Source organism: Pan troglodytes, chromosome 6 (assembly GCF_028858775.2).
Source record: "Pan troglodytes isolate AG18354 chromosome 6, NHGRI_mPanTro3-v2.0_pri, whole genome shotgun sequence".
NCBI classification, from domain to species: domain Eukaryota; kingdom Metazoa; phylum Chordata; class Mammalia; order Primates; family Hominidae; genus Pan; species Pan troglodytes.
Window position 1 is genome coordinate 108,946,288 of NC_072404.2, and position 25,245 is coordinate 108,971,532.

At 44.7% G+C, this 25,245-nt stretch overlaps 2 protein-coding genes across 48 annotated transcripts in view; one reads left to right on the forward strand and one right to left on the reverse strand.

Annotated features, from left to right (window-relative positions):
- Positions 1 to 12,563, reverse strand: FAM200A (family with sequence similarity 200 member A). Of its 5 annotated transcripts, XR_010158623.1 has the most exons (3): positions 12,310 to 12,553; positions 8,336 to 11,480; positions 1 to 2,212 (listed from the first exon to the last, which is right to left on the reverse strand). XR_010158623.1 is itself a non-coding variant. In XM_063814772.1 (2 exons), exon 2 carries the CDS (start codon positions 2,111 to 2,113, stop codon positions 392 to 394), a length of 1,722 nt encoding a protein of 573 aa, XP_063670842.1. In that variant the 5' UTR covers positions 2,114 to 2,212; positions 6,195 to 6,250; the 3' UTR covers positions 1 to 391. The 5 variants fall into 5 exon arrangements, 2 of the variants coding, with proteins under 2 accessions (XP_063670842.1, XP_001139775.1); XR_010158622.1 differs by lacking the exon at positions 8,336 to 11,480 and having other exon boundaries at positions 12,310 to 12,563; XR_010158621.1 differs by lacking the exons at positions 8,336 to 11,480; positions 12,310 to 12,553 and adding an exon at positions 3,504 to 6,221.
- Positions 12,444 to 25,245, forward strand: part of ZNF655 (zinc finger protein 655) — an 18,359-nt gene continuing 5,557 nt past the window's right edge. For 4 of the 43 annotated variants that reach the window (XR_010158599.1, XR_010158600.1, XM_063814756.1 and 1 more), the window contains exons 1-4: positions 12,567 to 12,810; positions 14,557 to 14,719; positions 15,912 to 15,997; positions 16,392 to 16,518. Coding sequence is in view for 22 of the 43 variants with exons in the window: in XM_063814756.1 (XP_063670826.1) it covers positions 14,584 to 14,719; positions 15,912 to 15,997; positions 16,392 to 16,518 (349 nt within the window). In the remaining 21 variants the exon portion in view is untranslated. Of the gene's footprint in view, positions 13,041 to 14,556; positions 14,720 to 15,911; positions 15,998 to 16,170; positions 16,519 to 17,207; positions 17,287 to 17,883; positions 18,727 to 25,245 lie in introns of those variants that run through there. The other 39 variants (XR_010158610.1, XR_010158615.1, XR_010158612.1 and 36 more) reach the window with 31 other exon arrangements.

Genomic DNA, 25,245 nt, shown 5'->3' on the forward strand with positions numbered 1-25,245 from the left:
TTAATTACAAATATAATTTTATTAACGTTTAATTACAACATACTGCAAAATCCTTTTAAAAGTACAAATACAATTTTTTTTTTTTTTTTTTTGAGATGAAGTCTCACGCTGTTGCCCAGGCTGGAATGCAGTGGGATTATCTCAGCTCACTGCAATCTCTGCCTTCCTGGTTTAAGAGGTTCTCCTGCCTCAGGCACCCAAGTAACTGGGACTGCAGGCATGTGCCACCACGCCTGGCTAAGTTTTCTATTTTTAGTAGAGATGGGGTTTCACCATGTTGGCCAGGCTGGTCTTCAACTCAAGTGATCTGCCCACCTCGGTCTCCCACTGCTGGGATTACAGGCGTAAGCCACCACAACTGGCTAAACACAGAATTTTGTAAAGATTTTATTTAATGTGATGGGTGTGCTTGTCTGTTCATAAGTTCCTTCCAGTCAGGAACACACGAAGATAATGCTACCCGCATATCTGGTGCACTATTGAGCCTATTTCTCTTCTTTGTTTTTAATCGTGTCAAGATTGAAAATCCTAGTTCACACAAATACGTAGTTGTGAATGGTAGTAACAGCAATATACTCTTCCTACTTAGCAGTGGAAAGTCATCTTTAATCTTAATCCAAAATGCTGATAAACTTAATATCTTATAATAATTCTTTAGTGTGAATGATGAACTGAGCTGCAATAATTCATTCTCTTCTTCAGGCTCCAAGTTTAACTCAATTATTGATTCTGGGTTTTGAAAAGCAAATGGATCTTTCATCCAAATATTTTCCTTTAATGATTCAAATTTCTCTTCCGGAAAGTAATAATTAAAAGTTTGAGACAAAGAAGTGAGATGAAACAATATCTCTAATTTTATTTCTTTTAAGCAGTCTTCATTAATAATGTTCTCTTCGATGTGTTGCAATAATGTTGGAAACATATAGTAGCTAGGGCGGTTACTTTTAAGTCTTGCTTGCCACAATAATAACGTCTTTTGGAATCCTAGAATATGTTCAAGATACTGAAATATATCATTGTTTTTCCCCTGCATTTTCAGGCTTAATTCATTAAGAATGCCAAAAATATCACTTAAATATGCCAATTTTGTTACCCAAATGTCATCTTCAAAAATATTTGCCAAATGAGATTGCTTTTCAACGAGAAAAATGTAAATCTCGTTCCTGAGTTCATATACTCTGCTCAATACTTTTCCTTGAGAAAGCCAACGAACTTCTGTATGAAACAATAAGTGGGTGTGGTTCACTCCAATCTCTGAACAAAATATTTCGAGAAGTCGGCTATTCAGTGAGCTTCCTTTAATAAAATTAACAATTTTCACTGCATTTTTCAATACATCCATTAGACTTGGTGAAATTTCTTTGGATACCAAAGCTTCTCGATGAATAAAACAGTGATTCCAAACAGCATTGTTGAGGGTTGCTTCTAACAATTTTTCAGTAAGTCTGCTGTGTTTTCCGGTCATATTTGCTGTTCCATCACTTGAAATTCCTTTACAATGTTTCCAGTTTAATTTATACTGACCAACAAGGCAGTTTTCTAATTCAGTAAATAAATCTAATCCAGTTATATGTGAATTTAAATTTAAACAACATAAGAGATCCTCTACAAAATCATCTTGCCACACATATCTGACATAAACCAACAGTGTGGGACAACTTGCAATATCAGTGCTCTCATCGAGTTGGATTGCAAAGTCTATACCGGACTGCAGCCGTGTAATAAGCATTGCTTCCAAATGTTTTGCAATCGTACAGATTCGACGAGATATTGTATTATCACTAAGAGGTATAGTTCTTAGTTTATCAGCTGATTTGTCATCAAAAATTGTCCGTACCATGTCCATACATGCTGGAAGGATAATTTTTTCAGCCGCTGTGTGAGCCATTTTCTCTTTTGCCACTCTATATGCAACTAAATACGATGATAATAAGGCTCTCTCATTCATAGTTGTAGAGCGACTGAGAACTTGTGGCGATGACTCTACTTTGTTTCTTTCCTTTTGAAAATGGTCTTCTTCATCTTCCTCCTCCACCTTCACTATCACGATGCCTTCCATCTCCTGGGTACCCCCTGGAGACAAATCTGTAGTATCCCTTGATTCAGGAGTCATTATTCAGGTTCCAGGAACTGGTTCACTTGATCCAAATAGGGTCTGTTTTGCAGGGCTGTCCTTTGTGACCTAGGTTTTATGAGATCAGGTTTTGCTATCCTGCAGGGTAGAAAAACGTAACAGCAGTATTAAAAAGCAACATGGTATTGCTGGGCTAACAACTCATACAAAACAATTCACTAAATCTAGTGGTGTGACATGGTAAATGATGAGCAACTGTCATTCATGTTGGCTGTGTGTCAGGGAGATTTGGTGTACTATATACGCCACTCATTTAATACCCAGGGAAACCTAATGAGGTTCACATAATTACTATTCTTATATTACAGATGAAAAATAAAAGTTCAGAAAGATTAAATGTGTCTAACAACCCACAGTAAGTATAGAACCAGCACTCAAATCCAAGTCTGAAGCGAGTGTCCTAAATATGCTGCTACACTGCCAACTTTAAAAAGTGATCTGGTCATTCTTTTTTTTTTTTTTTTTTTTTTTGAGATGGAGTTTCGCTCTTGTTGCCCAGGCTGGAGTGCAAGGGCACGATCTCGGCTCACTGCAACCTCCACTTCCCAGGTTAAAGTGATTCTCCTGCCTCTGCCTCCCAAGTAGCTGGAATTACAGGCCATGTGCCACCACGCCTGGCTAATTTTGTATTTTTAGTAGAGATGGGGTTTCTCTATGTTGGTCAGGGCTGGTCTCGAACTCCCGACCTCAGATGATCCGCCTGCTTCAGCCTCCCAAAGTGCTGGGATTACAGGCATGAGCCACCGTGCCTGGCCGATCTAGTCACTCTTATAAATGATCATCAAGGCCAGGCACGGTGGCTCACGCCTGTAACCCCAGCACTTTGGGAGGCTGAGGCAGGCGGATCACGAGGTCAGGAGATCGAGACCATCCTGGCTAACATAGTGAAACACTGTCTCTACTAAAAATACAAAAAAATTAGCTGGGCGTGGTGGTGGGCGCCTGTAGTCGCAGCTGCTCGGGAGGCTGAGGCAGGAGAATGGGAGGCAGACTTTGCAGTGAGCCGAGATTGGGCCACTGCACTCCAGCCTGGGCAACGGAGCAAGACTCTGTCTCAAAAAAAAACAAAAACAAAAAACAAAAAAAACCATCAGGTAGGGTACATAGGGTACACAAGATGATCCACTGGGGCATAGGGAAAAAAATGAGAACTTGTATTTCTTAAAAATAAGAAATTAAGCTGTATAATTATTCAGTATTATGAATACTGAAACATGTTCATGTTACATAGATCCATGAATTATTCTGGAGGGAGAATGAGACTTCCACAACACATGCGATTGACAAAACACCCTCATTTGTTTGTTTGCTTTTAGTACACTGCAATATTTCACCATTCATGTGAGTTTAGTGGATTTAAAGATATTACCTGACTTAGGAAACAACAGGTGCCGGAGAGGATGTGGAGAAATAGGAATACGTTTACGTTGTTGGTGGGACTGTAAACTAGTTCAACCACTGTGGAAGACAGTGTGGCGATTCCTCAAAGATCTAGAACTAGAAATACCATTTGACCCAGCCATCCTATTACTGGGTATATACCCAAAGGATTATAAATCATGCTGCTATAAAGACACATGCACACGTATGTTTATTGCGGCACTATTCACAATAGCAAAGACTTGGAACCAACCCAAACGTCCATCAATGATAGACTGGATTAAGAAAATGTGGCACATATACACCATGGAATACTATGCAGCCATAAAAAAGGATGAGTTTATGTCCTTTGTAGGGACATGGATGAAGTTGGAAACCATCATTCTGAGCAAACTATCGCAAGGACAGAAAACCAAACACTGCATGTTCTCATTCACAGGTGGGAATTGAACAATGAGAACACTTGGACACAGGGTGGGGAACATCACACAGTGGGGCCTGTCATGGGGTGGGGGAAGTGGGGAGGGATAGCATTAGGAGATATACCTAATGTAAATGATGAGTTAACGGGTGCAGCACACCAACATGGCACATGTATACATATGTAACTAACCTGCACATTGTGCACATGTACCCTAGAACTTAAAATATAATAAAAAAAGTAAATAATAAAAAAAAACTTTAAAAAAGTTATTACCTGACTTTACTAAATGAACCCCCCCCCCTTTTTTTTTTGAGACGGAGTCTAGCTCTGTTGCTGAGGCTGGACTGCAGTGGCACGATCTCGGCTCACTGCAACCTCCGCCTCCAGGGTTCAAGTGATTCTTCCGCCTCAGCCTCCCGAGTAGCTGGGATTATAGGCGCCCAACACCATGCCCAGCTAATTTTTGTCTTTTTAGTAGATACGGGGTTTCACTGTGTTGGCCAGGCTAGTCTCAAACTCCTGACCTCGTGATCCACCCACCTCGGCCTCCCAAAGTGCTGGGATTACAAGCCTGAGCCACAGCACCTGGCCAACGAACCCCTTTTCTTTGGTACTGTGTCACTTAGCCTCTCTCAATAATGCAAGTAACTTTCTGTATGTTGGTGGCACAAATGGAAATGAATGTGGGGCCATAGGTTTTGCTTCGCTGAATGTTAAATTCAGTCTATCGGCAGATTCCAAAATTGGAAGAGACCTTGAGATAATCTATTTTACTTTACTTAGGACACATTTGAGACTTGGTGGGTCTATGTGTTTCATCCAAGAACATCAATGGCAGAACTGGTACCAGTCCCCAATGGTCCGCTGCACCGTCCACAAATTCCCTTCTCTCCTTTATCCCTCGATGTCAAGCATAGATACCTCCCACAACTGAAAACCCCCCATGTCCGAAATTGCTCATTTAAAACCCTTCCTGGCAGGGCGTGGTGGCTGACCCCTGTAATTGCAGCACTTTGGGAGGCCGAGGCGGGCGGATCACCTGAGATCAGGAGTTCATTTTCCCAGCCTGGCCAACATGGCGAAACCCCGTCTCTACTAAAAGTACAAAAATTAGCCGGGCATGGTGGCAGGCGCCTGTAATTCCAGCTACTCAGGAAGCTGAGGCAGGAGAAGCTTGAACTCGGGCGCTGGAGGTTGCAGTGAGCCGAGATCGCGCCACTGCACTCCAGCCTGGGCGACCCTGTCTCAAAAACAAAAAAACCAACCAAAGAAACAAAAAGACCCCTTCCTAAAGTCTTGAAAGGAAAGGGTGAAGTGTAAATGAGCTTTTCCTATTATATCCAAATCACTTCTTTATTCAGTAGGCTTCAAACATTCTCTTTTTTTGTTTTTGAGACAGAGTCTCACTCTCTCTCTCTGTCTCCCAGGCTGGAGTGCAGTGACGCGATCCTGGCTCACTGCAACCTCCGCCTCCCGGGTTCAAGCGATTCCCCTGCCTCAGCCTCCCAAGTAGCTGGGATTACAGGCGTGTGCCGCCACGTCTAATTTTCTGTATTTCCAGTAGAGACAGGGTTTCTCTAGGTTGGCAAGGCTGATCTCAGAACTCCTGGCCTCAAACGATTCGCCTGCCTAGGCTTCCCAAAGTGCTGGGATTACGGGCGTGAGCCACTGCGCCCGGCCTTCACTCTAATCACCACCATAATGGTACTGGGTTTGAGGGTGAACATATCATCCGCGGACACTGGCTTAACGAGCCCATCCGAATAAAACAAATTATAAGGCCAATGGCACTTGGTATCGTGTAAGATCGCCAGAATTTTACAACTCGGGGTACCCAGGAAACCAGAAAAGCCCCCACCACAAGAAAAACCAGTGGGCACAACTGGGGAGCACAGATATCTGACTGGGGTCATTTTGTCCGCGCGTCTTTGGGGTAAAACACCAGGACTGGGGGTCCAGAAGGGACACGCAGACCGCCTCTCTCCAGTCCCAGGGGTGTCTCCAATCCGGAAACCAAAACTTCGTTCCCTTCCCACCTGTATCCAGGGACACCTCTGCTGGGGGACAGCGCTTGCCACCGCCGAGGCTGGCGCGAGGAACGGGGGCACGGACCCGCTTCCACTCCGTCCCGGGCGGTCGTGGCGAGGGGATTGCAGGACACAGCCGTGCACGTCCAACTCTGTCCCCGCCCGGAGAAGTCTGGGATGCTGGGATAGAAGGGGTTGTGACTTTGGGGACCAGGAGCACTAGACTCACATCCAAGGCCCCTGGCCTTCAGAGCCCAGGGAAAGCGTCACAAAAGCCGGAAGTGCGTCACACCCGCCTTCCGGAGCTGCGCTCCGCTTCGGGGTCCTCTCTAGGATCGCGGGAGGACTTTGCATCCCTGTGTAGGGCTCTAATCTCGGGTTTGGGGATCTTGCTCCTCAGCTTGTCCGCTCCGAGGAGGTGCACAGGGCGGGGAAAAAGGGATGAATTTCCCTTTATGCCGCCCTGCTCAGATATTTATATGTTCCTTCTATTTTTCTTTTGACAATAATTGTAATAGTTACAATAAAAATAGTGATTGTGGCAGAGGGGCTGAATGAAACGAGGGTGGAGACAGGAAGATCAAGAATAAATGGTTTCACAAATCGAAGGGATTGTCTCTTGAGACGCTGATTATGTACGTATTGCCAGTTGAATGGGCAGTATTTTCAAATACTTGATCTATAGGCAACAGACGTTCTTTCCAACACTAGATAGTTATAAAATTCTGAGTTTGCCTTATGTTTCCAGGGAGTTTTCAGATTAGCAACGGTGAAATAAGTTGAATTTGAGGCGTTTTGGCTGTCCAAGTGTTATTGTAATAATTAGGGCTTCTATGATTAGATCAAGAATAACTTCACCTTTTATAAAACAGTAACTGAGACCTTGAATGGCTGGGGCATGACTCTAAAAGTTCTGGGCAAGTCTGTGGTACAGCCCAATAAGATAAAAGCCTACAAAAGGAACGGCTACCTGATACAGAGCCTATGATTACGTGGTATCCCGAATTACCTTCTAGACCCTCACTAATGCTCCATTCCTTAGGGGGTTTGATCTTCCTATGGTTGCCATTTTCTACCTACCCACGAGTCTTCTCAATAATCCACTTAAGTGCATCTTTGCTCCATATATATATATATATATATATATTTGTTTTTCCTCCTAGGGCACCGTCAAGTCCAATCTTTGCTCCTTTATCACTGGCTGGCTTTCTAACCTACAGTCCTCCGTGATGACATCATAGTCTCAACTTATTCCTCCAGATACATCCTCATATTTCCTTCCAGGGTTCCAAGTCATCGCTAAGAGTCATTACATTGCTACACACTGTATTTTTCTTCTTTGTCTAAAGTCTCTCCTCCCCACCCGTCCCCATTCCTACACTGAAGTGCCTAAAGGGTCCAGGAAGGCAGATTACTGAATGCAGTTGACTGGGTATATGATTTTGTATTTATGTTGTGTGTGTGGCAGGAATTGTAGGCATCTCTATAACGACTCCTTTCTTTGCCTACAGACCTACTGGCACAAGAAACTCAAAGTGGCCTGGTGGTATTCTGTTTTCAGTTCAGTGGCACGATTTAATGTTTCCTAGAGGAAATGTTCTTCCTGGAAATGAGGATCATAACCCAGCTGGCTCCAGATTTCGGAGCGAGGAGGCACAAATTCTACAGGTGAGTGGCTGGGTGTGATAGTAATAGAGGCTACTCCTGTATGCACATAGTCCTACTGGAGACACAATACTATATATCCATTTTGGCCCAATGCATTTCAGTGCATATACCATATCCTGAAGAACTGCTCCCAACTTTGCAAGGCATTACATCTTAATCGCAATTTAGCCCAGTCTTCAACAGGCCATTCCAAAACCCTATCTGGCTAGCTGCTTCTGGATGATGAGTATGCACCATGAATTTTGTAGCTTCGAGTTCACTGTCACACCTCCTTGGCTATCGGTGGGTTCCTTAGTTTCAGGTATGTCAATGGATAAGGCACCCTGTAAGCTCTCAGATGGTGGTGCTGCTGGAGGCAAAGTAGTTGGGGAAGACAAGCTCATTTAGAGCATATATCAATTCTGGTAAGAACAAATTGATGCCCATTCCAAGGTAAAAGGGATCTGATGCACTCAACCTGGTGGTAGCTGGTATCTCTAAGACTCAGTGTTGGTCTCTAATGCTGGCAGGCTGGACACTCCACCATGGTGAGAGTTACATCAGCCTTGGTAAGAGGTAGACCATATTGGCCGGGCACGGTGGCTCACACCTGTAATCCCAGCACTTTGGGAGGCTGAGGTGGGTGGATCACAAGTTCAGGAGTTTGAGACCAGCCTGAGCAACATGGTGAAACACCGTCTCAACTAAAAATACAGAAATTACCTGGGTATGGTGGTGTGTGCCTGTAGTCCCAGCTACTCGGGAGGCTGAGGCAGGAGAATTGCTTGAACCTGGGAGGTGGAGGCTGCAGTGAGCTGAGATCACACCACTGCACTCCAGCCTGGGCAACAGGGCGAGACTCCGTCTCAAAAAAAAAAAAAAAAAAAGAAAAGAAAAATAAGAGGTAGCCCATATTGTTGGGACCACGCACAGCCTCTATCCCTGCTACCATGGTCTCTGTTCATAAGCCTATTGCATAAACAATAAGATGGTCCCTAACCAACAAGCCAAGCCATTCATCACTGCCTAGGAGTCAATGCATATCCGTACCTTAGGCTACCTCCTCCAAAATATGGCATGGGTGACCAAATGTACCATTGCTCACTGAGATAATTTTTCTTCACCAGTATGCTTCAGGGCAATGCGAATGGGGCTGTAATGAAGAACAGTCTGTTTCTGGAAGATGCCAACATGCTGAACTGACCCAATCCCCAATCTGTGCAGAGGCCAAGGCTCTTCTGTCTCCATCAGTTAGTTGTAGGGAACTTCTATAAGGCCATAGGAGTAAGTTTATGGGAGAGGTGGCAGTAGAGCAGAGGTAAGTGACCTGGGAGTTTGGAAACGTGGGTTTTGTTTTGTTTTTTTGCCTTAGAAGGCATGACCTTGCTCCAGAATCTTAGGTATTTGTGCTGTGACTCTTTATGATGGGTTGAATTGTACCTCCACCTCATCCCCAATTAACAGGTTGAAGTTCTAGCCCCTAATACCTCAGAATGTGATCTTATTTGGCAATAGAGGCATTGCAGATGTAATTACTTAAGATGAGGTCATAGTGGATTAGGGTGGGTCCCTCATCTAATGACTGGTATCCTCATAAAAAAGGGAAGTTTAGAGATAGTACACAGGGAGAATGCCAAATGAAGATGAGGGTAAAGACTGGGAAAATGCTTCTTACGACGCCAAGGAATGCAAAATATATCCAGCAAATCCCCAGAAACTAGGAGAGAGGCATGGACAGATTCCTTCTCACAGCCTCAATAGGAACCACACCTTAATTTCTGACTTCTAGCCTCCAGACTGTGAACCAACAGATTTCTGTTGTTTAAGCCACCCGGTTTGTGGTACTTTGTTATAGGAGCCCTAGCACACGAATGCACACTCTTATTGGGGTTTGCCAGCAACTCCATACAGCACCTGTATCCATCAAGGATATTTCTGGAACCACTGAATTTGCAAGTAAGCTTGCACTGTTGCTTGGATTTACTATAGAGTGCTCTCTTGCCCCAATAAAAAGTGGAAGCTGGCCGGGCATGGTGGCTCACGTCTGTAATCCCAGCACTTTGGGAGGCGGAGGTGGGTGGATTGCTTGAGGTCAGGAGTTCAAGATCAGCCTGGCTAACATGGTGAAACCCCTCCACTACTAAAATACAAAAATGCTGGGCGTGGTGGCGGGCGCCTGTAATCCCAGCTACTAGGGAGGCTGAGGCAGGAGAATTGCTTGAATCCAGAAAGCAGAGGTTGCAGTGAGCCGAGATCACGGCACTGTACTCCAGCCTGGGCTACAGAGCAAGACTCCGTGTCAAGAAAAAAAAATAGTAATAAATAAAAAGTGGAAGCTTTTTAGGTCACCTAATACATGTGTTGGAACAGTTTTCTCAGGTGCAGAATATGCTACCTCCCAAATCCAAAGGGGCCCACCAGGACCTGTACTAATTTTTTTGGGATTAGAGGGTGCAAGGTGGAACAACTTTCTTTTACCTTTGGGTGATGTCCCCAAACCACTGGGCCCCACCAAAACTTCATCCGTTTGATAAGTGCCCATATCTTCAGGTTTCTGTACTGCCTTAGTAAGAAGTCTTACTAGGATATCTATGACCCTTGTCACTTGCTACTCACTGGGTACTACTAGCATTTGTCATGAATATATGGACCATCATGATGGTTGGGTAAAGTTCCTGCGGACTACACTGTGACAGAGAACAGGTCTCAGGATCCCACCCTCTCCCTGTATGAGCCACGACTTTGACTCAGGGGACCTGCCGAGTCTGCACAATTGGTCTCCTTTACATTACTGTCACTGTTACAAACAGATCCTCGGCCTAATTTTCAGCTTAGCTAGATGCAGAATTACCTTAGTAATTTATAAAAAATCAGCTATTGTATGTATCTAGATCTATTTCTGGACTTTTTTTTTCTTTAAGAAATTCAACCTCATATTTCTGGACTTTTCTGTTCTGCTCTGTTGATCTATTTGTCTCTATGCTGATACCATACCATCCTGATTACTGTACCTTTAGGAAAAAAATCTTAAAAAAATACAAGTATTCCAATTTTATTCTTTTTCAAAATTGTTTTGGCAATCCTAAATCCTTAGCATTTCTATATAAACTTTAGAATCAGTTTGTTAATTTGCACTAAAAAAAACAAAACAGGCTCGGTGCAGTGGCTCACGCCTGTAATCCCAGCACTTTGGGAGGCCAAGACGGGCGGATCACCTGAGGTCAGGAGTTAGAGACCAGCCTGGCCAACATGGTGAAACCCCATCTCTACTAAAAATACAAAAATTAGCTAGGTGTGGTGGTGCCCACCTGTAATCCCATCTACTCTGGAGGCTGAGGCAGGGAAATTGCTTGAACCTGGGAGCTGGAGGTTGCAGTGAGCTGAGATCACGCCACTGCACTCCAGCCTGGGCGACAGAGCAAGACTCTGTCTCAACAACAACAAAAAGACAAAAAAGAAAAAAGGTAACAATTTTTTGAGTTGTTTCCACCTCTGTCATCTGGCAAACTGTTAAAAGAAAATTTTGCTCAAAAGCAAAATAGCAGCTGCTGTTTCTTAACACTTTGTTATGTTTTGATGAGTACTGGTGGGAAGTGGCCTCTTTAAGTGGGTACCTTTTGTGGTCCTCTCCCTGGAGCCAATTGCCTGAGTCAGCTAAAACTTGGACGCGATGTGCCTCACTGCCATAGCTCACTCACCTTTGCTGCTGAAATGGTTTCCCATCACATTGCTAATAGGTACAACCTGTGAAGGGTTCTAGGTGGGGAAATGGCAACTCAGGAAGAACTCCAAACCTTTAGCTCTCCTAGGATATTAAATGGCCGTTATGAAGAGGAAGAAGTACTGTGTCATCTATTGTCCTGGGGACCTGTCAACAGGAACAATAGATAGACATCACCAGGGGTGTATTTCTGTTCAACACAAGGAAAAGTTTCTAATTGGAGCTGTCCAGCATGAAATGGACTAAGCAGTGCATTTTCTTTCTCCGATCCTGACTCCACTGTGACGGGCACTGCAGACTAGAGAGATTGTGTCCTAGTATGAATTTAGGTTGGATCAATGGTACTTAGGGATAAAGAGAGGAAAGGAATATCAGAATCTCCAAGAAGCTGACACATTTTGAAAAAATATATAAAATGCCACACTTCAGGTTTTCTTGTGTTTAATTTGAAACGTCCAGTAACATTAAAGAACAGCATTTGATTTGCTTAAACAAAGTAGTAACAGCTGAAGTTCCTTCCAAATCACTTTTCTGATTCTCTAAGAGGCTTGCCTATGCCTTGCAGATCTAGCTTCACCTACAAGACATATTCTGTAAGGATCCAGGTTCAGCAAGGTGTCAGAATGTCCTAAGGGTTTCTGTCCCGGCGCTCTGCCTGTCCCGCTTGTGCACCATGCTTTTGCCTATCCCTGTTTCTGCATAGATTTTAGTCTTCCCACCAGGGACGCAACTGTCAGTTTCCTCCGTCTCTCTCGGTTCCATTCCAATCTGCTCATCTCCCCTCCCGTCCCCGCTTTCTCCAAGGACCTACTGAGATTTCGATCCCACAACTTAGTGGGTCCCATCTCACCCAGGCCCCGCAATCCTCGCCTTCTACTTGTCAGCGTTGTACTACACTCTGAGCAGGCACCCCTGTGCTACTCACGGAAGCGGGGCCATTAGGTCGGCCATTCCTCCTCACCCCAACGACACGCACCCACTGGGTCGGGCCGCCTCCTTGCAGGGAGTCTCAAGGATGGGCTGGCGTCAGGGAGGGGCCCCGGGGGCGCTTTCCCAACACTGGTCGTAGTCATTGTTGGTATAACGGCTAGAGACGCCCAGTGAGTTAGCATGGAGGGCAGTGGGACCGGAAAAAGACGTGGAAAAGCTGCGAAAACGAGCCTTCGAATCATGGACGCGCGGGCCCAGCTCCTCCTCCGAGTTCCTCATCCGAGTTCCTCATCCGGGGCCGTCACTCACATCCGGGGCCCTCACTCACATCCGGGACCCTCATCCGGGGCTCTCACCCACATCCGGGACCCTCATGCCTGGGCGGAGGAGGGGGGGCCCTCATTCGGGACCCTGCACTCCGTCGCCGGAAGTGCCACCGAGAAGCGCCGGCCTCGGGGCTGTCTACAGCGGCCCGGGAGAGGCTGTGGTGGCCCCGAGCGCGAGTGTGTAGGTGACAGGACAGCGGCCAGGCCCGCCCCTCCCCTCGGTGAGTACCCGGAAGCCGTTCTGGGGTCGCAGCGGGGTGGCAGCTTGTTTTGCCTTCACGGGAGTAGAAGGAGGCGGCGTCCGGCCGCGGCCGACGGTAGTTCGCTTCCCCGAGAGTGCGCGGAGGCCCGGGTGCGAGGAGGGCCTGTTTCTCTTCAGCCCTGGTTCATTCACCTCGCGGACCGAGGGCCCCGCCGTCAGGAGCCGGCGACCGTGCCCTGGTGCGAGCTGGTCTGTATGTCCCCACTGGTCCTTTTGGGACTTTGCCTTGGCCTAAAAGGGAAGTGGGAGGAGGGCAGCGCCGGGCAAGGCCTTCTGAGGACCGAGCTGGGAGCCGGGCAGGGGCCCAGGGCGAGGGTGGTGGGAGGGGGACGGTACCCTCATGCGTCCTTGGGCCTGAAGGACGCCGCTCAAACCTGTTCGAACCGCAGCTCTTACCTGCGTTGCTCTCAGGATTCCGGGAAAAGGCCGGTCTAGCTGGTCTGAGTTAGCGAAGGGCCTGACCCCAAAAGTGGAGTTTTATTCGCCAAGCCCGTGTTGTAAATCGGAGTGGGCTGACGGTGTTACCAAGATATTCCTAGGGGGCCTGCTGTTTTATTTATTTAAATGAGTTTATTTACGTAAACGCGGGCCTGTCACGGTGGTTCACGCCGTAATCCCCGCACTTTGGGAGGCCGAAGTGGGAGGATCGCTTGAGGCCAGGCGTTCGAGTCCAGCCTGGGCAACATAGCGAGACTCCCATCTCTGCTAAAACAAAATTAAAATAAAATGAGCAATCATAACTAGCATGTTTCTCTGGGCACCAACTTGAGCCTCCAAAGACGATTGTAAATTTTAAATATTTTGTTTTGTTTATTTGAGGTGGGCTGTCACGCTGTCATACAGGCTGGAGTGCAGTGGCGCAGTCATAGCTCACTGCAGCCTCTACCTCCCAAGCTCAAGCGATTCTCCTGCCTTGGCCTTTGGAGTAGCTGGAACTACAGGCCTGGGCCACCTAATTATTATTATTATTATTATTATTTTTGTAGGGACGGGGTTTCACCATGTTGTCCAGGACGGTCTGGAACTCCTGAGCTTAAGGGATCCACCCGTCTGTGCCTCCCAAACTGTTGGGATTACAGGCTTGAGCCACCGCACGTGGCCAATTTTAAATATTTTAAAGTTTCCACAGAAAGCTTTACACTATTAAATTGTACCGTGTTAATTTTTTTAATGCCACAAATTCCAAATTAGAGACTCTTCTATGATTTGGTTCTTAAGTATTTAAAGCTGAAGCATATCCATATTTCTTTTTCTTTTTTTTCTTTTTTCTTTTTTTTTGGGACGGAGTCTCACTGTGTTGCCCAGGTTGGAGTGCAGTGGCGCGATCTTGGCTCACTGCCACGTATGCCTTCTGGATTCAAGCAATTCTCCTGCCTCAGCCTCCCGAATAGCTGGGATTACAGACCCGCACCACCACGCTGGCTAATTTTTGTATTTTTAGTAGAGAAGAAGTTGCACCATGTTGGTCAGGCTGGTCTTGAACTCCTGACCTCAAGTGATCTTCCCGCCTCAGCCTCCCAAAGTGCTGGGATTACAGGCCACTGCGCTTGGCCCCATTTTTCTGTTACTTATTTAGGGTGGTTAATCATTATCAACTAATTTTTATTGAATATCCATAGTGTGTAAGATCCTTTGTAAAGTCCTGACGATATAAAATGAAATGCTTTAACTTATTACAGTAATTTCTCTTAATCTTACCTTGCAGTGATGGTCATTGTCCTCCAGAGCAGTGATGGAGGAAATACCAGCCCAGGAAGCAGCAGGGTCACCAAGGGTCCAGTTTCAGTCTTTGGAGACCCAGTCTGAGTGTCTGTCCCCAGAGCCTCAGTTTGTGCAGGACACCGACATGGAACAGGGACTCACTGGGGGTAAGGCAGAGAAAGCACTTCCGTCTGGGAGAGTGGGAGTGTGGAGGGGCTCCCGAGGGGGCTCCTGGGCCTGGTTTGAGAGAGGCCAAGAACTGGAATAAGAACATGGTCCCTAGAGGGAGGAATGAAAGAGGGGGCAGATGTGACTCAGTTCAGTCCTAGTCTGAGCCCCTTTATTAAGGATAGCTCATCTTTCTCAAATAAGCAGAGTGATGGCTGCTTACTCGCTGTGGTGGTTTTTCCTTCAGGCAACCTTCACTTCATCCCAGTTCTCACATCCAGAATAATTTCTAAGATATGCTGCTTTTGCCACATCTCACAGTCCTTTCCTGGCTCTCACTTCCTCTTAGGTTCAGGACCTTTCTTTCCCCTGTTCCCTTCACTTAGTTTTTCTTTGCTTTGTCACCTGCCATCCATTCTGTTGTAACTGCAGTGTTTTGTGACTAGACTAAATTTGGTCAAGGAAGCAACCATTTAATTCCTTGGTTGAACACAATGCCTGTATGAATGTATATATACTGTATTTTGACTACGCAGTCACACTTTGCTGTATCGTATAGGTAGGTTGGTCTTTTTCTTCCTTTGTTTTGTAGGAGCTGTGTCTTAGATTGCCTGTGGTTAACTCTAGTGCCTGAAATAACTTGTGTGTCACACACACAGATCAAGTGCCACAATGTGTAGAGTGCTGTGGGGGATTGTGGGACTGTGGAAAAGATGTCGAGGAAACAGATGACCCTTTCTTGTTCTTGGGGGCCTTACACACTGGTTGAGACAGCACCCATTCACAAGAGAAACGCTGATCAAGTGTCTAGAACAGTGCCTGGAAAGGGTCAGAAGTCTGCTAAATAACCCTAGCCCAGGACAAGTCCTCACAAGTCTTTATGCTTTGCTTTGCCCATCTGCAAAACAGGTATAGTCTTACTCTTCTGTAAGAGGACTGTCATGTGATGAAGATAAAGTGAAATACAAGCTTTCCTAAGAAAATCCTGCATCACAGGTCAAAACACGCATAAGGCATGCAAGTACTGAGACGAAGCAGAGTAGACACACCCAATACCTGAAAAATGTTCATTGGTTTTAATAGAGTATTGAGGAGGGTCCTGCTGACACCCCTTGGGCTGGAGAGGCCTCCTCTGAAAGGGAGCCCTGGGAAAGGGCTGCTCTCACTCTTCACTCCTTTCTCCTCCCTCAGCTCCACCTGTTCCTCAGGTGCCTGCTCTTCCCCGTGAGGGAAGCCCAAGAGACCAGGCAGCTGCGCTCTTGACAGCCAGGTACCAGGTGAGCTGAGGAACCCTCTGCTTTTCCTCAGGGACTATTGCTACTGATGGAGTGTGGCCTCTCTCTCATCCCATCTGTAGACCTTGCCTGGAATTTTTTTCAATAGCAGACTCCATTTTGGGAATTGATCCTCTTCGGAGACCTGGACTTCACATAAACCAACTTCCCATCTCCCCAGTGCCATGAGCAAACTCTGTTTTCTCTTTGTCTGTGGTTGTGTGATGGGTGCTTATTAGATGTTTAAGGGTTATGGGCTTTATTCCGTAGGTTCTAATCTGTTCTCCCTCCTCCTCAACGTAAGTACACAGTGGATACCCTCTCTATGATCTTCATTCTCTGGCCATGGTGCTACAGTGTTCTCATTCCTCAGAGCAGCCAGGATGTGTTATTTCAGGAGTTTGTGACATTCGAGGATGTGGCTGTGCACCTTACTCGAGAGGAATGGGGATACCTGGACCCTGTTCAGAGGGACCTCTACAGAGAAGTGATGTTAGAGAATTATGGGAACGTGGTCTCACTGGGTAAGGACTTCCTTATTATTCGGTTTATCTATTTGAATTTCTTTACTTTCTTGTTTCTTCCTAAGTATAAGGTCTCTGAGAAGGTCTGTAGAGTGTGGCTTAGATTCCAGGACTTAGAACCTCTGAATCCTTATCTTTCACATCTTCTTCTCCGGGAGGGGTAATTAACGTTTGTTTGGGGGTGCCAAGAAGAGACATTCTCCTCCTTATCCCCAGTTCATGTTTATGGCCATTGTGGGGCATCTTTTCCCTTTTAGCAAAGGGAAACTTTCTTGTGCTTTGCTTGATTTCTCACCCTTCTTTTCTTTTCCATTTTTGTAGGAGAGACCCCAGGGTGGCCTCCCAACCTCCAACCAGACACTTTCCTCTTTGTTATCTCAGTGTCCCTGTATTAGAGAATTGAAGAATTTCCCATTTTTCTAGGAAAAAGAAATGCTGTTTAAAAAGACAGGCTAAATTCCTTCTTGTTGAGTAGTCCCTCACCCCTTAAGATCCCCAGATGTATCTCCAAGCAGGCAGAACTTGAGATGTCATTTGAAGGCATGACTCACTGTGAGTACATTTCAGTGAGTCACCCAGAATGGTAATCCCACGTAACCACACCCAGGGCAGCAGAAATCTCAGACGTTTACCCCATGCTGAGGTGGGGTCAATGCTTAACTCATGTCTCTCCCTTGTCATTTTGAAAGGTACAGTGGGAAGCTGGGATTAGCCAAGCTGTAGTGCTGCCGGGAAGCATCAGTGGGGTTTGTCGGCAGCTCCCTTGGTGTGAGCATTGTTCCTTTCTCTTTAGTTTATTTTTTATATTATATTATATTTTTTATTTTATTTTATTTTTAGATGGAGTTTCACTCTTGTTGCCCAGGCTGGAGTGCAGTGGTGCAATCTCAACTCACTACAACCTCTGCCTTCCAGGTTCAAGCGATTCTCCTGCCTCAGCCTCCCAAGTAGCTGGGATTACAGGCATGAGCCACCACGCCTGGCTAATTTTGTATTTTTAGTAGAGACGGGGTTTCACCATGCTGGTCAGGCTGATCTCGAACTCTTGACCTCAAGTGATCCACCTTCCTTGGCCTCCCAAAGTGCTGGAATTACAGGCATGAGCCACCGCACCCAGCCTCCTTTTTCTTTAGTTTCTTGCTTGCTTCTGCACTCTTCTTTTTGTGTGTGTAAATACTGAATCATGCATTTTCTTTTCTTTTTTTTTTTTTCCGTTGGCTTTGTCTATGCTGGTGGCATCCAGGGCATTGCTTTGTCTCCCTGATTATGCTCAGGATTCAAGGTCTTCTTATTTGTGGGGAGGCAGCCTGCCCACTGGGACGGTTTTTAGTGTGTTTTCCATTCCTGGCTCTTTAATCTTTGTAGGCATACTTCTCCGCCTTCCCACCACCCGGATTCATAGTGTGAATTCCTGCCCGGCCCTGAGTCATACCCAGGCAAGTGCTTTCTCTGGAGAAACACTTGCCGTCCTTACAGCAGGAATCTCCAAGAGATGGCCCAAGTATCGGCTTCCCATCGATATTGCTCGTCCCTGCTCGGAAACTCCTTTTCCACGATTGTGAGATATTAAAATTGACTGATGGAATAGAAGCTCCCCAGGATGCCACCACTGTGTAAAATCGCAGCTCCTCAAATTACCTCTGTTTAATTTCAAATGTTAGGGTCCAAGGAAGCCGTCTGTTGCAACCAGATGTGTTTTGAACCCAGTTCATTCAGAAACCATGGTTGGTGGTCATCATCTACTTGTATTGTGAAAAACCAGAAATTCCAAATTCAGCTCTTCAGTTATGGTCTTTTCATATTATTTTAGAATGTGAAACTTATGCTGTGTGCCCCTCCTTTTATGTGGCGAACACAACCTGCCCCATATGGTGCCTAACTCTCCTGTGAACCCTGGGCTTCCCTCATGTTTAACATTCTGGTTTCCTCCTTCCTTGAAGTCCCTGTGGCCCTCTTCAAGGTCCTACCTTCCTCCCCTTTATTCTTTGTGGTTCTGTACAGATTGATGCATTTATATTGCCTTTCCTGATTAAGTGTTCCTTACTCTGTCCTTGATGGAGAGGAGAAGGGAGGGCAAAGAAGTTAAATTTATTTCAGGGCATCAAATTGAATATCTACTTAATAACTTTGTAAACTGTAAAGTGACATACATATAATTGTAAAGTACTGTTAATTTTATCTAATAATTACAGAGTTTCCAACAGTTAACCTGTCTACTTTTTGGAGTAAAGAAACTTTGTAGCAGTTTAATGCAGTCTAATAGCATAGTATGCTATAGACTGAACTTTATCCCATTTCCTCTCTTATCTCTGCACTGCACACTCGACATGCAGTCGACATGCATACACACTTTTACACATACAAGAGACACACGCACAGTGCAAGAAAGCCTTCTACTCATCTTGCTTTTGTGATCAAGTTAGCAGCATCTCCTTAGCAGTTATTTTTACAATCCTTGGGAAATCATTTTCATATTTTTGGGTTCAGCAGACTTCATCTGAAAATTAACCCATTTATGCCTAGTGTTCCATTATTGGAACACTAAGCTTGCGGGAATTATTTATGTCCTGCTGCTCAAGGTCATCGCCAAGGTCTGATTTTTAACAAAAATTGCAACCTCCAGCATAACTGGGTTAAGTTTATACATTTATTAATTTAACTTTTTAGGGTTGTAAGACTTTTTTTTTTTTTTGAGACGGAGTCTTGCTCTGTTGCCCAGGCTGGAGTGCAGTGGCACCATCTCTGGTCACCGCAAGCTCCACCTCCCGGGTTCATGCCATTCTCCTGCCTCAGCCTCCCAAGTAGCTGGGACTACAGATGCTCGCCACCATGCCTGGCTAATCTTTTCGTATTTTTAGTAGAGACGGGGTTTCGCCATCTTAGCCAGGATGGTCTCGATCTCCTGACCTCGTGATCCGCCTGTCTCGGCCTCCCAAAGTGCTGGGATTACAGGTTGTGAGCCACTGCGCCTGGCCTCCAGATTGTATTTGTCACAGACATCAGAACGTTGGTCCTTTGCTTAAGTGCTTCCACTATGCAGCAGTAAATATACAGAGTACAAATAGCTGAGTAAAGAAGTCGGTAATAAGTAATTTTCGTTACCACATAATTGAAAAAGGAACATACTCCATTGATGGTGAATGAACAATTTGCCTCTGGGTCACTATCCATAGGGAAGTTACCTGTTACTTAGTGTGGTAGATTAAGACCCAGAAAGGGGACCGGGTTGCTTTTCACATGGGTAAGTGTGGCAGGTGCCCTATTAGATGATGGCCTCAGAAGCATGCTTGTTAAAATTCTAATTGATATTAACTGGGTCAGTAGATTGGGAATGTTTGGCACATACTCTCTGCTTTTTTAACTTGATGTCATAAAGGACTACAGTTATTTTGCACAGAATGTTTTCCATTGTCACAGCTATTTAGTATTTATTGAGCAGCCAATATGTTATTGGGTACTATATATATGTGTGTATACACACACACACACACACACACATATGTATATACACACACACAGACATAGGACATTTGTGTGTGTGTGTGTGTGTGTATATGTATATATAAAGGATATGTGTATATATCTCATTTAATCCTTACCATAACCCTGTGAGCAGATGACACTGCTCCTATTTTATATCTGAGGAAACTGAGGCTCAGAGAAGTTAAGTGATCTTTGCAGGATCAGTGAGAGGCTTGGGACCCAGATCTGCCTCTGAAGCCCCTGCACTTTTTCACTACTTTGTGCCCTTAGGACAATAAGTTCAACTACACATGGAGTTTTTAATATTTTTAGTGAGTTGTGTGTACTCTGATGACAAGAAAAATTCAAAATGCCATGACAAATTGGACAGACAGGCCAGTATATAGTTTGGGACCAGAAAGGACATGCATTCAAAAAGTAAAGCTCTCTAGGGACACATTCCAGTCCAACAGGTATCTACAAAAGAATGATATTGCTAAGGAGAGATATTATTTGTGTATTAAGGACCAGGAAGAAAAGCGTGAAGCTTTCAGATGGCTAAAAGCATAGCCGTAGTAAAAGCAGCAAACCATATGATAAGGCAAATTTTAAATATTATTATTTTTGAGGCAGGGTCCCCTCTTGTTGCCCAGGCTAGAATACAGTGGCATGATAACAGCTCACTGCAGCCTGGACTTCCCTCCAGGCTCAGGTGATCCTCCTACCTCAGCCTTCTGGGTAGCTGGGACTATAGGCCTGTACCATCATGCTAATTTTTTTCTATTTTTAGTAAAGAAGGTGTTTCGCTATGTTACCCAGGCTGTTGAACTCCTGGGCTCAAGTGATCTGCCTGCCTCAGCTCCCCAGAGTCCTGGGATTACACATGTGAGCCAACACCATGCTCAGCTTTAACTGTTATTTTTGAAGACCAGATTAAAATAAATTTTATTAGAAAACTCTCAAGATTTAAATAAAATAATTTTTTTTTTGGAGACAGAGTCTTGCTCTGTCGCTCAGGCTGGAGTGTGGTGGCACAATGTCAGCTCACTGCAACCTCCGCCTCTCAGGCCCAAGCCATTCTTGTGCCTCAGCCTCCAGAGTAGCTGGGACTACAGGCATGCACCACCATACCCAGCTAATTTTTGTATTTTTAGTAGAGATGGGGTTTTGCCATGTTGGCCAGGCTGGTCTTGAAGTCTTGGCCTCATGTGATCCACATCCAGCCTTAAAATCAAGAGGTTTTAATAACTTAATTTTAAAAGGAAAAAATGTAAAGCAAGTGCATATTTTGAAAGCATAGAGTCAGCCAGGCGCTGTGGCTCACGCATGTAATCCCAGCATTTTGGGAGGCCAAGGCAGGCGGATCACCTGAGGTTGGGAGTTCGAGACCAGCCTGACCAACATGGAGAAACCCCGTCTCTACTAAAAATACAAAATTAGCCGGGCATGGTGGCGCATGCCTGTAATCCCAGCTACTCTGGAGGCTGAGGCAGGGGAATCACTTGAACCCAGGAGGTGGAGTTGAGGTGAGCCGAGATGGTGCCATTGCACTCCAGCCTGGGTGACAGAGTGCAACTCCGTCTCAAAAAAAAAAAAAAAAAAGCATTCACGTCAATGTCAAGAGAACCTGCTACTAATGCTTTCTTTGATAGGCAGTATGATAGGTTGGAAAGAATATAAACTGGGAACAAGCTTGGGTTCCACTTACCAGCTGTAGTATGTTGAACAAATTATTTAATCTGACACTCATTTTCTTGGTTTATAAAACATGAAAAATAATGTCTACCTTCTGGGTACAGGATTGAATTAGATTATGCATATAAGTACCTGGCTTGTGTCGGGTGCGGTGGCTCACGCCTGTAATCCAGCACTTTGGGAGGGTGAGGTGGGCGGATCACAAGGTCAGGAGTTCGAGACCAGCCTGACCAACATGGTGAAACCCCGTCTCTACTAAAAATACAAAAATTAGCCGGGCATGGTGGTACATGCCTGTGATTGCAGCTACCCAGGAGGCTGAGGCTGGAGAATCGCTTGAACCCGGGAGGTGGAGGTTGCAGTGAGCCAAGATCATGCCATTGCACTCCAGCCTGGGCGACAGAGCGAGACTCCATATCCCCCGGCCAAAAAAAAAAAAAAAAAAAATTAAGTACCTGCCTTGTGCTAGTTACTTTAATATTTTGGAAAGAATAGCAAGCGATATGAGCTATAGCCCAGATTTTTTAATACAAATAAAAATTTCAGGAGTGTGTTCAAATTATTTATTTATAGTGGAGTTTCCTCAAATTTATTATTGTTTGGACTATTGTCTAGGGATTTGGATTTTTTTTTTGAAACGGAGTCTCACTCTGTCGCCCAGGCTGGAGTGTAGTGGCGTGATCTCGGCTCACTGCAACCTCTGCCTCCCGGGTTCAAGCGATTCTCCTTCCTCAGTCTCCCGAGTGGCTGGGACTACAGGCACCCGCCATCACGCCCGGCTAATTTTTGGTATTTTTAGTAGAGACAGGGTTTCACCGTGTTAGCCAGGATGGTCTCGATCTCCTGACCTTGTGATCCGCCTGCCTTGGCCTCCCAAAGTGCTAGGATTACAGGCGCGAGCCACCGTGCCTGGCTGGGGTTTGGATTTTTATTGTAAAGGATTTCCATTTCCTTGATAATAAATCATCTTTTAGATCCCTTTTAATTTTTAATTTTAATTTTTTGTAGAGATGGAGTCTCACTGTGTTCCCCAAGCAGGTCTCAAATTCCTGAGCTCATGAGATCCTCCTGCCTTGACCTCTCAAAGTGCTGGGATTACACGTGTGAGCCACCATGCCTGGTCCATAGGTCCTCTTGATTCGTTTGTTGGTTGATTGACTGACTGACTGACTGACAGGATCTCACTCTCACCCAGGCTGGAGTACAGTGGTGTGATCTTGGCTCACTGCAGCCTCGGCCTTCTGAGCTCAAGCGATCATTCTGCCTCTGCCTCCCAAGTAGCTGGGACTACAGGCGTGTGCCACCATGCCTGGCTAATTTTTGTATTTTTTGTAGAGGTGGGATCTCACTATGTTGCCCAGGCTGGTCTCAGACTCTTGGGCTGAAGTGATCTGTCCGTCATGGCCTCCCAAAGTGCTGGGATTACAGGTGTGAGCTTCTGCGCCCAGCCATAGATCCCTTTTAATTAACACTTCTGCGACTCCAATTATTTAGGATCCTGGTTCACCGTATGTTACTCTAATCACTTTTTCTCTGTTGTTTGTATTTAACTTTTACTTCACTGTCAATATTTTATAAATCATATTAGAAAACTCAAGATTTAAATAAAATCAAAAAGTTTTAATACATTAATTTTAAACAGGAAAAATGTAAATAAAGCAAGTGCATATTTTGAAAGCAAAGTTTTTTTTTTTTTTTTTTTTTTTTTTTTTTTTTGAGACGGAGTCTCGCTCTGTCGCCCAGGCTGGAGTGCAGTGGCGCGATCTCGGCTCACTGCAAGCTCCGCCTCCCGGGTTCACGCCATTCTCCTGCCTCAGCCTCCCGAGTAGCTGGGACTACAGGCGCCCGCTACCACGCCCGGCTAATTTTTTGTATTTTTAGTAGAGACGGGGTTTCACCGTGTTAGCCAGGATGGTCTCGATCTCCTGACCTCGTGATCCGCCCACCTCGGCCTCCCAAAGTGCTGGGATTACAGGCGTGAGCCACCGCGCCCGGCCTGAAAGCAAAGTTTTGAGTTAAATTTAGGAAATAGGCATTTAGGCTAGTGCCAAGAAAACTTACACGTTCTTTCTGTGTGTAATTTGGAGGAAGGGATGGATTTTGTTCACAGTCATTATTTATTTTTTTTCAGGGCTTGTTAGGAGGCAAAATCATAATTTTTTTTTTACTAGCAGATTGTTTAAAGGCTAGGTTCTGAAATAAGACTGTGCGGGTTTGAAAACTAAGCATTACCAGTTATTGTAACCTTGGGCAAGCTACTTAACCACTCTGAATCTTAGTATTCCCATCTGTAAAATGGCTATAATAATAGTTTCTACGTTTTAAATTTATGGTATTAAATGAGTGAAAACCTAGAGAGCTCTTGGCATGGTACTTTGCACCTACCAAGTACTTAGTAAAACTTAATAATATTTTGATGGTACTGATGATACCCTGTTCTCTCTTCTAAACTGTGATATTGTATCTTTACCTGCTAGGCATTTTCTCTTTTAAAAAAAAATTATTTCAGTAGTTTTGGGGGGGTACAAGTGGTTTTTTGTTACATGGATGAATTCTAATACATAGTGGTGAATTCTGAGATTTTAGTGCACCTGTCACTGGAATAGTGTACATTGTACCTAATATATAGTTTTTTATCCCTTGTCCCTTCTCCCACCCTTTCCCTTCTTAGTCTCTGAAGTCCATTTTATCACTCTGTATGCCTTTGCGTACTCATCTGCTGGGCATTTTCTCTTATACCTTCCTACATTACGTTAAACACACATCTAAAATCAAACCCCTCATCCCACATGAAGACCACCTTTTTTGTTGTGCATATGTGTTTTAAGTGTAGATATGGAGTAAGCAGCCAGAATTTCTTTCAGTTACCAAATATCGACAGACACTTTAAATATCTCAGAGTTAAAAGTTGCAAATTATGTTATTGGAATTCTGAGAACAATATTGATTGCTGCTTCATGTTACACTAACTTTACTTTTTAAACTTCTGAAACGATTTCATTTGACAGGGCGGACCTTAATTAAATATATGTCCACAAGGAGAATTGACTCTAAATGTCCCACAGGATTTCAGAAACACAGTAAATACCTTTCTTCTATCTATTCTGATCTCCTTGCTCATAGGCTCTCACATGGAATCTTTGGGGCAGCTGTCAGTTCTTCATATTTTCCAGCCCCAATGCCCTTTTTATAAAATTGGGTAGCTGTTAATACATTGATACTTGGGCGCACAGAGTTGGCACTCAATAAGTAGCTGTTAAGTAAATTAATCAAAAGAATTGCAAGATACAAGATACCTGGTCCCTTCTATCAAAGAGTTTATAAATCAAGTATGAATGACAATACCTGAAACCACTTAAAAAAAAATCTATGTAAACACCGTTATATGTGACATGTCAGGATAAGAGGGAACAACTAATAAATTTTGTACACATTCAGTAAATGGAGAGAAAGGTTTTTGGAGATGAGGGGCTTGAGCCAGACCTTGTATGTGTGCTATTAGAAGCTTTCTGGGCTGGACACATTTAAAAACTGCCCTTTGATACTAATAGTATTAAAATTCTGTCTCCT

Bases quoted from the DNA above. Each gene is read 5' to 3' on its own strand.
- FAM200A (XM_063814772.1), bottom strand. From the start codon at position 2,113: ATGACTCCTGAATCAAGGGATACTACAGATTTGTCTCCAGGGGGTACC.